Here is a 12,570-nt window from a genome sequence, read left to right as displayed (position 1 = left end):
TTGTAAAGGTGTAAGGGCATCCTATCTTAATTCCCTAGAGAGAAATTGCTTAGAACTCGGCAAAGAAGGAGAGTCGTTGTAAAGGTGTAAGGGCATCCTTATTTAATATCCCTTGGAAGTGTAACCGCCTCGGAGCCGGGCATCGTGGAGGTCTCGCATAGTGGAAATCCTTAAGGACGATCTTAAGAAGAGTGGAGTAGGGCTTTGCCCGAACCACTATATATCGGTGTGTTCTTTCTTGTTCTTGCACTTTCATTATTATTTTTGGTTTGGCATTTCATTTTGTTATGTTTCCATATAGCTATAGCGCTTTTCTCAATTTTTACTTTGCAGTAACATCTGACAATAACATGACTAAGACAACACTTCCTGCCATGGTCCACACGGTGACTCAAGTCAAGGAAGCATTTGGTAGATAGGGAGGAAATGCATCAAAATTTCTTTATATATATGAAGTAACATTGGGAGAGAGGAATCATGTATTTGCTCGGTGGCACAGGAAGAGCTTTCACCCAAATGGTGCTACCAGGTATGACTCTTTGTGTCTTTTGGTCTTTTATTGTCTTTGCAAATCTCGTGTTTTGCCCTTCCAATGCCACTATCACCTCCTTACTAGGAAATGAAACTGATCGAGTGGCTTTGCTTGCCTTCAAGCGTGGGATAAGTAGTGATCCTCTTGGAGCCTTAATCTCATGGAACAATACTCTTCATTTTTGTAAGTGGAAAGGAGTCACTTGCAGTCGTCACCATCAAAGAGTCACCATTTTGGACCTTAGTCAGCAAATTTTGGTAGGTTATATGTCTCCCTACATATCCAATCTCACCTTCCTTAGAGAAATCAACCTGCAAGACAACAGCTTCAACGGCCAAATAACCCAAGAAATTGGCCGTTTATTCAGATTGCGTGTTCTTAATACGAGCGTCAATTCCCTTGGAGGGGAAATTCCAGCCAATCTCAGCCGCTGTATTCACCTTCAAGCTATTAGTTTGGGGAACAACAATCTGACAGGACAGATTCCTTCCGAGCTTGGCACTCTCCGGAAACTCAAGCTGTTGGAAGTACAGAGTAATTTTCTTATAGGAAGCATTCCACCTTCACTAGGGAACCTTTCATCTCTAACTGATCTTCGTCTACGATCCAATCATTTGGAAGGTAGCATCCCTGATGAACTCACCCAAATTCAGAGCATGGTATCATTTGTGCTTTCTGATAACGAACTATCTGGCACCATTTCTTCCTCTCTTTATAATATCTCATCTCTCGAGGGAATTGCCGTGATGGAAAACCAACTATATGGGAGCCTTCCATCTCACATAGGAATCTCTCTCCCTAAACTCCAATTTCTACTTCTAGGAGGGAACCAATTTACAGGACCCTTTCCAATCTCATTATCCAATGCTTCTAGGCTTCAATGGCTTGAATTACAATACAACCACTTTAGCGGGCCGGTGCCTAATCTTGGAAGCCTACAACATCTGACCGAGATCTATTTATGGGGTAATCAGTTTGGAACTGGAAAAGCCGATGACTTGAGTTTTATCACTTCTTTGACCAATTGTAGTTTTCTAGAGAGCCTGGATCTAATTGAAAATCATTTTAAAGGCATCTTGCCCAGCTCAATAACCAATCTCTCGACTCACCTGAGTTGGCTACAATTAGGAGGTAGCCAAATTGTTGGAAGCATCCCTAGTCATATTGGAAATCTCATTAACTTACAGTACTTGAGTATCTGCAAAACCTTCATCACGGGTTCTATTCCCACTTCAATTGGGAAGCTGCGTAACTTGCAAAGAATGTTAATGTATGAAAATATGCTGTCAGGACAAATCCCATCTTCCATCGGTAATATTGCCCAATTAAACATGCTCAACTTAAACGAAAACAACCTGACAGGAAGCATTCCTTCAGCCTTAGGAAACTGTAAGAATCTGGAAGCAATGCTTCTTTCTAAAAATAACCTTCGTGGTGCCATACCGAGACAAGTCATCGGCCTTTCTTCCCTATCAATAGTACTTAACTTGTCTCATAATACGTTGACTGGTTCCCTCCCACTAGAGGTTGGTAACTTGATACATCTAACGTCGTTGGATGTTTCCAGCAACATATTGTCCGGTGAAATTCCAACAACTCTTGGTAATTGTGAGAGCCTAACAGAACTTTATATGGACGTCAACTCCTTTCAAGGGACCATTCCTTCTTCTTTGAGTGGTTTAAAAGCAATTCAATCCCTTGGTTTTTCATACAATAACTTCTCCGGGAGCATTCCAAAATATCTAGAGGAGTTGCAGCTTTTGACGTATCTAAACTTGTCATTCAATAATTTACTGGGTGAAGTACCAAAACAAGGGGTTTTTAGAAATGCAAGTGCTATCTCTGTCATTGGAAATGACAACCTTTGTGGAGGTATTACAGAATTAAAGTTGGATCCATGCCCCATACTAGATAAAGAGAAGAAAAGAAAATCACTAGTTTCTACAGTGATCATCTCAGTAGCAAGTGGGCCTTTAGGTTTGATTTTCTTATTGTGTGCAAGTGTGGCTCTTTACCGGCTAAGAAAGCCAAGGACGAAACCATCTTCCACAAGTTCTATGGAGGGTCAGCATTTAAAGGTTTCCTACGCGGAGCTCTTTAAATCAACAAATGGGTTCAATTCGGCGAATTTGATAGGTGTCGGAAGTTACGGAACAGTGTATGAGGGAATTCTTGGGCGTGACGAAAATATTGTTGCCGTGAAGGTTCTCAACTGTCAATTACGTGGAGTCTCGACGAGTTTCATGGCTGAGTGTGAAGCACTAAGAAACATTCGTCATCGAAATCTTGTCAAGATCATAACTTCTTGCTCAAGTATGGATTTTGGAGGTAATGATTTCAAAGCTCTCGTCTTTGAGTACATGCCGAATGGGAGTCTAGAGAAGTGGTTGCATCCAAAACTAGATGAGCAATATAAATTGAGGATTTTGAACTTCAATGAGAGACTGAACATAGCAATTGATGTGGCTTCTGTACTGGACTACATTCACCATCATTGCCATACTCCCATTGCTCATTGTGATCTAAAGCCAAGCAATATTCTTCTTGATGAAGACATGAATGCCCATGTGTGTGATTTTGGGTTAGCCCAGCTCTATTCAAGAATCACTTCTAAGTCCTCTAAAGAGCAAAGCAGCACAATTGGGTTAAAGGGAACTATTGGGTACATTGCTCCAGGTAACAATTTTACTTGTTTGTTCATTCTTTTTATTTTAAGATGAGTTGCATGGAATATTTGGTAGTTTAAAATGGCTAATGTAGTACAAAACGCCTAAATTAACAACTTTCAGAAAATGTATGTTATAATAATTCATTATGGGATTAAGGCTATGTGAATCTTGTGTATGCAAGATTGATATACATGTTCCATCGTAGGATATGAAATAAACCACTAGAATGTATCTTCATGATGAATAGCTACGGCTTGATTGTCTTTAGAAATAAACAAGAATAACTCTCTCTACCGTGTGTGTGTGTGTGTGTATATATATATATATATGTGAGAAAAGATAACTCTCTCTACCGTATGTGTGTGTGTGTGTATATATATATATATATATATATATATATATATATATATATATATATATATATGTGAGAAAAGATTTCCTACACACTAGTGTAGATAAGTTATCTACACACTAGCTTCAAATACAGTGGGGGCTACTTTGTTTGGGTGATCCAAAGCATTCATTTGATTATCCCTCACATAGATAGGGTGTGCCCAAAAAAGCAGCTCCATAGGATCATTCTAACCATTCAAACAGTGGAGGCAAAAAATGGACAGATTTGTGAAGGTTTATACACGTCCATTTTACCGCCACAAATAGTAGGGTTGGGATGATCCTATGGAGCTGATTTTTTGGGCACACGCTATCTATGTGAGGGCCAATCAAATGAATGCTTTGGATGATGCAAACAATGTAGCCCCCACTGTATTTGAAGCTAGTGCGTAAATAACTTATCTACACTAGTGTGTAGAAACCGTTCTCTCTCTCTCTCTCTCTATATATATATATATATATCTCTTTCTCTCTCTCTCTCTCTCTATATATATATATATATATATATATATATATATATATATAGAGAGAGAGAGAGAGAGAGAGAGAGAGAGAGAGAGAGAGAGAGAGAGAGAGAGAGGAATGTTAAATTGAAGGGTGCCCTAACAAAAATCAGCCGCAAAGCCGCCCCCCATTGGATCCATGTCACCAGCACATATTTATGTCAACTTTAATATATATTGTATTTTTTAGTGACATCATAAATTTGTTGCGTTTTGGCGAAGTGGATTCATGGAGGCACCCTTGCGACTGATTTTTGCAAGGCATCCTTCAATTTAGCATGTTTTGGTAATGGGACAAACTCAGTTTGTTTTGCATCATATAATCTACTTTTGAGAGCAATTTTGGAATTGTAATAGCTTTTTAAAGCTGGTTAAAAGATGTAAAACAAGATGATTCATCCCATGATCAAAGCATGTTCTTATATTAGTCCCAATATATATGTATGTATATATGTGTGCGTATATATTAGTACCATGATCAAAACAAGATGATTCATCTCATATGAGGAGCGTGTAGCTACACGATCGAGTAGCTAAGTTAGCTACTCCGTCGGCTTAAAATACAGTGGGCCCACATTGTTTGGGTGATCCAAACCATTCATTTGATGGGCCCTCACATAGATAGGGCGTGTCAAAAAAATCAGCTCCATTGGATCATCCCAACCTTTCAAACTGTGAAGGCAAAAAATGGACAGATTTGTGAAGGTTTATACACATCCATTTTTGCCTTCACAAATCGTAGGGTTGGAATGATCCTATGGAGCTGACTTTTTGGGCACACCCTATCTATGCGAGGGCCCATCAAATGAATGGTTTGAATCACCCAAACAATGTGGGCCCCCGCTGTATTTTAAGCCGATGGAGTAGCTAAGTTAGCTACTCCATCGTGTAGCTACACTTCTCTCTCTCTCTCTCTCTCTCTCTCTCTCTCTCTATATATATATATATATATATATATATATATATATATATATATATATATATATGCTAAATGATATCTATGCAAGCATGTTTTGATAATGGGAAGAATCACCTTGTTTAATATTCTTTGATTGACTTCCAGATTCTATTCAGTATTTGTTTTCATCATTTAATGGTGTCTCTTAATATTGCTATGAAAATAGAAATTTTTTTTAGTTCTGTAAAATGTGAAGAGAAATTCATAGAAGTTATTTAATTTTGGCGATTTTAGTAACTAAACATAATTTTTCTGAATTATTGAAAATTAAATTCATCAGAAGGTATTACTGTTAATTTTTCCTAGGAAAATTAATATGAGAGTTTTAATTAACTTTTGCATTGTTTTTGCATGTGAAAGCAACGTCATGGCTTACACTAGCAAAAGCACATTGAGAAATTTTACTTCTATTGATGAGTCTATTGGTTTATGTAAATAAATAAAGTTGAAACAAACTAGATAATAACACAGATTTGAGGTGCCTAAATTTATGGGTAGCAATACAAACCCAATTTGTTTTAAATTTTACTCCATTGTAATGGATCGTAGGTCATCTACTAATTGATCATCAATAAATTGAATTATTTATTTAGTTAAGCTAAAATTTCCCCTTCTTGTTTATGAAAACCATGTCTCCAATTTACTTTCTGAATGGTATAAAGCTTCCATTCTCGTAACAAGAGTATGTGTCAAATTGCAAAATATGGGAGAGGTGACCATATTTCTACATCAGGAGACGTGTATAGCTATGGAATTCTTCTATTGGAGTTATTCACTGGAAAGTGCCCCACAGATGACATGTTTAAGGATGGCCTAAGCCTTCACAAATTTGCTGAGATGGCTTTCCCTAATCGAACGATTAGATTCTTGATCCCTTACTCCCATTAGAAGATGAGGAAGAAAAAGGTGCCAACTACGCTAGGAGTAACGGAGATAAGTTGCAGCGATTACGAGCATGCTTGGTGTCTTTGGTGAGGATTGGAATTGTGTGTTCTGCAGAATTGCCGAGAGAACGAATGCAGATGGGAGATGTTTCCAAGGAAATGTATGCGATTAGAGAGAGGTTTAGGGGTGTTGGGATCCATGGAGAGAGACAAAATAGGGCCTAATCAAATGGTGAAGGTCCATCTTACCTCTCCAATTACCGAGGGTGAATATGATATTTTACTTTAGGATTCCTTTTTACGTATGCAAGCTTTTCTGCATGTCGATGAAATAATAATTATCATTTCAACTAAATGATTGTGTTGTAAACTTGTAATCTAGTGCAAGATTATGTGTTTGTGGATAATAGTAAAACTCGTAGTTGTTGCCTTTTCTATAATATTCTAGTTTTCACGTATTTATATCTTTTCCTTCAAGTTTAGATGCCAAGTTCATTCTGGTGTAGGATCCTTCTCCTAGTATTGGCCCTTCACTGTGCATCTTGCTTGTTATTGTATCACAAGCTTCTTATGTGCACTAGACCTCCTTCTGTACGGCGTGCCTCATTGGTCCTTTGTGACTCGTTTCTTGCCCATTCTGGCATTGGTCCATTGTGACCCATTTTTGCTCATTTTGGCGTTGGTCCATAGTGACCAATTTCTAGAGGGTTCAGTATTCAAAACCTGCCTAAAAAACTCCACTACAAGAAAAGAGAGTTTTACCGGCGTTTTGAAACGCCGGCATAAATTCAAATTAACGCCGGCTTAAGTTTTCCCGCCATTTTGCCGGCGTTTAGGAATACGCCATCTACTTGTGTCGGGCAAAGTATGGCAAGCGTTTTGGGAACGCCGGGAAGATTACCCGACACTCGTTAAACGTCGGCAAAAAACGCCGGTACTGGCCTGAATCTAGTGCTACTTAACACAGGCCACGGACATTTCCCGGCGTTTACAAAAAAAACGCCGCCTAAGATACAACTGATATTTATTAAAATCTTTTGCCGGCATTTAGGAACACCGGGAAATGGTGTATTTAAAAAAAAAAAATTAAATTAATATTTTGGAAACTGAGAAGAACCTGGTATGTAAGCATGCATCTGAGATAAATGTAACGAACAAATTAACACAATTCCAAACTTATTCCATAACTTTCATTCCAAGCCCAACACATACCACAACTTCCCTAAAACAAATGAAGGAATACAAGATGAACATAGGCATTAACCTAACAAAGTGCACTTTGTGCAAAACAAGACTTAAAAACAACTTACATTGAAATTATGGAAATCCATTTACAAGTTATCCACTTGAACTCAGTACCGGTTTTCCTTACGAATAGTTAGATTCAACAACTCCCAAAAAAGAATATAACATGAATTACATTGAAACCAAAACTGTTTCTTATGCACAATATGGCAGCTTACTGTTTTCACCAACCGAGCAATGACAAACAGTTAGCTTCGCATCCAAGTATCTTGATAGTATCTGCACATCAATGCATCTTGCTTCATCTGCAAAACAAGGCAAATACATGTGTTATAATATCTACAACAGTTCGTTTGTGATTATGATAACCGATGGTGAGTCCCCAAGTCTATTGATAGCATACATAAATGCAATTGAACAATTAGAGAACTGCACATTAAAACTTGGAAATGATATCAGCACTACCATGTTTTGATATTTTCACAAAAAGCATCTTGTCTTTTAGTATTTAAAGAGCTATCAAAAGGTTATTAGCTGATCCAAAACTATGTTTGGAGTGGTCTTTCGCTTTCAAAGATGGGCACGTACTAGCAAGTCTCACGTTGCAGTCTCTCAAATCATGAAGAACAAAATTGAAAGATCCAAAATAACCATATGCATGGATTTTGGGTTTGTTTTTCTTTTGCAATTGGAAAAGTTCCTTGCTTCTCCTTTTCTGTTCTATTTAATCAACTCTCAACACCAATAAGCAAAGACCAAATGGTCAGGGGATCTAATGCCCAGATTACATCCAATTTCAAGTAGAGAAAAAAAGATTTAATCCTGATCCTAAAAAAACTCTACCTACTTATGGTTCCCAACAGAACCAATATACCAATTAATATGGACATTCATCTTAGGAGTTTCCTCCCTGCTGCCAATTGTTGAGGATAAGCTTCCCTTTGCATTAGACACTTCTTGTTGTCATTGGTTGCATTCCTTCACCAACTGCCTTACTAGAGTCCTATCATCCTATTCTTCTTGGCCAAAAGTTCACAACACCCACGACATCTTTGATGGGCTGTGTCACCCTCTCTTGCTTGGGACCCACAACTAGGCCCACACTTTCCACGATCCACCTGGATCATTAGCGTTCCCAAATAGCTCTCACAAGCAGTCGAAAAGACTAGCTGGGACCGTGCAACTATTAAAACATGATTTTGCTGATATCATTTCCCTTAAACTATGAGGAATTCTACAATGTCCAAGTAGGATATCATTGCCAGAATCCAAAAGAATACAAATATGATTGCCAAAAACCAAGAAATAAAACCCAAAAGCTTACTTACAAATCATAATCAATTCAACAAAAGAAAGGCATTCAAAACATGAGAAACTTTTACATAGCCAAATAAGATTCCGGCTGTCTGTAGACACTACAACATTTCTAAGGTCATCCCAGACATGCACAATTCCGACTCCCTGTACACTCTACCATGTAAGTGTTTAGCCCACATTTCCACCTAAAATGTACGTCAACGGAACAGGGTCTCTAGTTTGAAATTTCTTCTTCGAAAAGCATCTCAATGGAACACAAACCACTCAAGTGTAATTAGATAACTTGGCTATGTGGATGCTTGCAAGTGTAATACAAGAATTGAATACACATTGTACCTTCTTGTCATGCATGGGCTGGAGCTGGAACAGTTTCGAGAATTTTTCCCCTTGATCTCCATCCACGTTTGGCAGCATCCTTATAGTCACAGGCTTAATTTTCACTAGTGGCAGCTTGGGATCTACAAAACCAGCAAGAGCATGGGATGACAACTGACGAAAGGTGATTTTTTTGGACTAACTTAGAAAGCCAAATCAAAGCATGGAGATTGCTTAGCAGATGGTACCTCCCAAAACCATATACAATATAGCTCTGTTGGCAAATTGCTCCAAATGAAATAAGAAAAACTACATGAAAATTCGATACTACATAATTTTAAAGGAACCTTAACTTCACTTTTTTTCTAAAAGATTGGCAAGAAGGAACCTTAACTTCACTTTTCCTTTTGAATTCCAAGCAGAAACTATCTTCACTTGCAAAACACCAAAAATTCATAAATATTAGAACATGTTATCAATACACAGAATGCGTAAAAGCTACAAACCAAAAAAATTGACATTACTTATCTTTCAAAGCTTGGAAGAATAGATACCATCAAGATACTAAATCTTCAACTGCAAAATACCGATCAATCATAAAAATTAGAATGTAAGCAAGAAAAAAAAAAGGAAAATGACTGCAATATAATGAAAATCATTTCATAATCTGTTATTTATATAAAGAGAGAAAAAGAAAACATAAGAGAGAGACAACCATATGAATTTACAAAATGAATGGAAGAAAACTAGAAAATGCAATGCTCCAAGTTAAAATGACATCCACTATATATGCACCTACTCGATTGAACGATCTAAACAATGGTGCCTCGGTAGACTTTACCTAAAGGATGTCACCATATCCTCCTTGATATCTTCGAGAGTTGAAATCTAAAATCAAAGATGTGATAGAGGACAATGTACAGGGTTAGGATTGGAATATAATTAGGAAAAATTGAATAGAAGAAAAGGAAATTACCTTATGATCGCGTCTTTGATTCTAGCAAAATTGACAGTTATAGCATTCATTCATGAAACTATTTTCATAAACCTATATATATATATATATATATATATATATATATATATATATATATATATATATATATATATATATATATATATAGAGAGAGAGAGAGAGAGAGAGAGAGAGAGAGAGAGAGAGAGAGAGAGAGAGAGAGAGAGAGAACTATTTCATTCAATAATATTTTTTTTTGAAAATTGACAAATATATTCATACCAACAAAATTACAAGGGGACCAGTAGTCATTAGGAAACAAGTCATTAGCAAAATTACAACCATTTCATTCAATAATATCAAAAGCATTTAATTCATTAGGAAACAATTCATTCACAAAACAAACTTGTCCATATTACAATTCTTGCTCATAAACTATTATATCAACTACTAGTCCAATCATTTCCCCCCTTCCGCTCTATATGCGTAGTACCTGCAATAGGATAATTTATAAATAATTAGAAACTATATCGATTAAAAAATTTAAGTATTAAAAAGATACAATAATGAGTTGTATACTTACAAATGAGTTCATCCAAGCAACATTTGCTCCGAGGGCATCTCTAATGGTTCTTAAACGTCCCGAAACAAAGGCTCATCGTGCATCAGTGAGACCTTGATAGAAACTTCAGAAAATCCACGTCCCAGTTGTAATCCTCCTACTATTTTAGACGGATCATCACTCAGAAGAATTCCCCGTGCCACTTTCGTATCAGGTTGTAGGCCACTCATCAATTAGACCTCAACAACAACCTACAAATAAAATTATTTAGTAGACACAATCGAATCGAATATACTAGTAAAGTAATACTCCATGTAGATGGAAATGTAATAAACATAGTTTTGTTCAAAAGAAATAAAATAAATGTAGATACCTCATCGGCTGGAGCTTCCTGACTTGGAGAGGAATTAGTTTCAAACTGTGTTGAAGGGGTAGTGGCATTGGGAACCTAACATATAACATGTAAATTAATATACCACTATAACCAATATGGAAAATATTAACACGTATAACTAATTTCTGTTAAATGTAACTAAACAACTACCTGTCTATTATTCATGGAAGCTGACATCATATGTTCCAAAGTCTTTATCTTAGCTTGTACCTCAACCATCTGCCTTGAAAGATCCCGGTTTTCTCTCTGCGTTTCTATTTGAATTATTTGGGATTGAAGACGAGTGGGAGTTAGGCCCATAAAATCAGATGGGGTTGGACCCAACCCATAACAGCGAACACGTCCATGTCTCTCTTCTCCCATGGCTTGGGAGAAGATGTCATCCTTGATAGTGCTACCTCCTACCCTGTCTTGATTTTGAGATTGGTATTCTTTCAGCTTTGATTGAACATAAATAGAAAATGGTGAATAAGCAAGGCCAATTGGAAGTAAATATTAATAATAGATGAAATCTCATGGTTAGTTAATTAAACATACGATAATAGATGCAGTAGCGTCATTGAGAACTTTTCCATTCTTCGGTGCATGTGTTAGTATAAATAGCTCATCCCGGCTAATCTCCTCCCCACCTCTCTTTACTCGCTATCCTGATGCAAACAACAACAATCAATGCCATATGATGTAACTATCAGCATATACAAATCAAATAAAATTAGATGGTCAGGAAATTACCTCTTCTTCGCCAATCCTCACGAAGCTCTTAGATCTCGCAATGTGGTTTATCTGTTGTTTCTCGCGACAAGCCTTGTTCATTTTACTGCGCTCCTGAAATGTGAATTAATAAACATCTTATATCAATGTGTTCAAGTGAAAACTAAAAAGCAGAACCAAACGTGGGTTACCTTTGCTGAGTCGGTGTTCCAATATTCTATGAGATTCAGCCATTGCTCCTCTTCGACGCGATCATCAGTCATTTCTTTATCAGCGTAAAAGTAATTTTTCTTCAAGGTGGTCTTCCACTCCCTCCATTTTTTACCAAGGGATTGAAGAACCCAGGCTTTCCGAATATCCTCAAGGCCGTAGCGAGACTACATCAAACTAAAAAATTTATTCAGTCACATAGTCAAAATTTAAACAATACACAATAACCAATCATATAAGTTAATTCAAGTTCCCTGAACGAGTCCCCATGCTTCATCCTTTGTTTCATTTTTTATTTTCCTCCAATCATCTACATCAATGGGAAGCTTGTAACCATTTCTTGCCAATGACCCCAAAAATCCCATGAACTTGCTCACAACCTTATGTCCAACAGGCTGTCCAAGCGCATTGAAATTTATCATAATCTTCTCCCCTGAATGCATTGCCCAGACATCCGCGGCTAGTGTGGGGCCCCGAGTTCTCCGTGAGGGGCCTGCAATATCCGACTGAGCATGAGGCTCCTGTAGCTGTGGCTCCTGACGCCGTGGCTGAGGCTGAGGCTGAGGCTGAGGCGCTTGGGAATAGAGCTGATGCAGAGGCTCTTGGGATGATGGGTGGGTTTGGGACCGGTCTCGCCTCTTTCTCTTCATATTATGTGAAATATATGTCGACCTGCATATCAAATACAATGATTAATAACTGGCAATTCGAATAGAAGATAAGCATAATCATATGAAACTTCAAACTTGAAAGGTTATAATCAATTATGATTTGATAAATCATAGTATCACTCAATTTTATAAATTTGAAAGATTGGAAGGAACCCCACATTTGGATCATTGACAAAGTAACAAGAGGACATGTGATGCAGTGGTGTTGATAGGGGCTTAATGGAAGGGCACTTGGTAAAGAGTTTGAGTAT

The 12,570-nt window shown here is 37.4% G+C and overlaps 1 protein-coding gene across 1 annotated transcript; it reads left to right on the top strand.

The window, feature by feature from the left end:
• Nucleotides 1–477: 477 nt before the first annotated feature.
• LOC143880719 (receptor kinase-like protein Xa21) lies at nt 478–5,943 on the top strand. The gene is made up of 2 exons (XM_077383694.1): nt 478–3,208; nt 5,789–5,943. Exons 1-2 carry the CDS (start codon nt 478–480, stop codon nt 5,941–5,943), a joined length of 2,886 nt encoding a protein of 961 aa, XP_077239809.1.
• The last annotated feature ends 6,627 nt before the right edge of the window (nt 5,944–12,570 follow it).

This window comes from Tasmannia lanceolata, unplaced genomic scaffold (genome assembly GCF_043159265.1).
Source record: "Tasmannia lanceolata isolate RefF3 unplaced genomic scaffold, GAP_Taslan_0.1 ptg000007l, whole genome shotgun sequence".
NCBI lineage: Eukaryota > Viridiplantae > Streptophyta > Magnoliopsida > Canellales > Winteraceae > Tasmannia > Tasmannia lanceolata.
Note: the sequence above shows the minus strand (reverse complement) of the source record. Positions and strands in the feature narration are given on the sequence as shown.

Excerpts from the sequence above, each read along its gene's own strand:
- LOC143880719 (XM_077383694.1), top strand. The coding sequence starts at position 478 with ATGTATTTGCTCGGTGGCACAGGAAGAGCTTTCACCCAAATGGTGCTA. Across the intron at positions 3,209-5,788 it reads TATTGGGTACATTGCTCCAG|GAGACGTGTATAGCTATGGA; the intron begins GTAACAATTTTA and ends TTTCTACATCAG.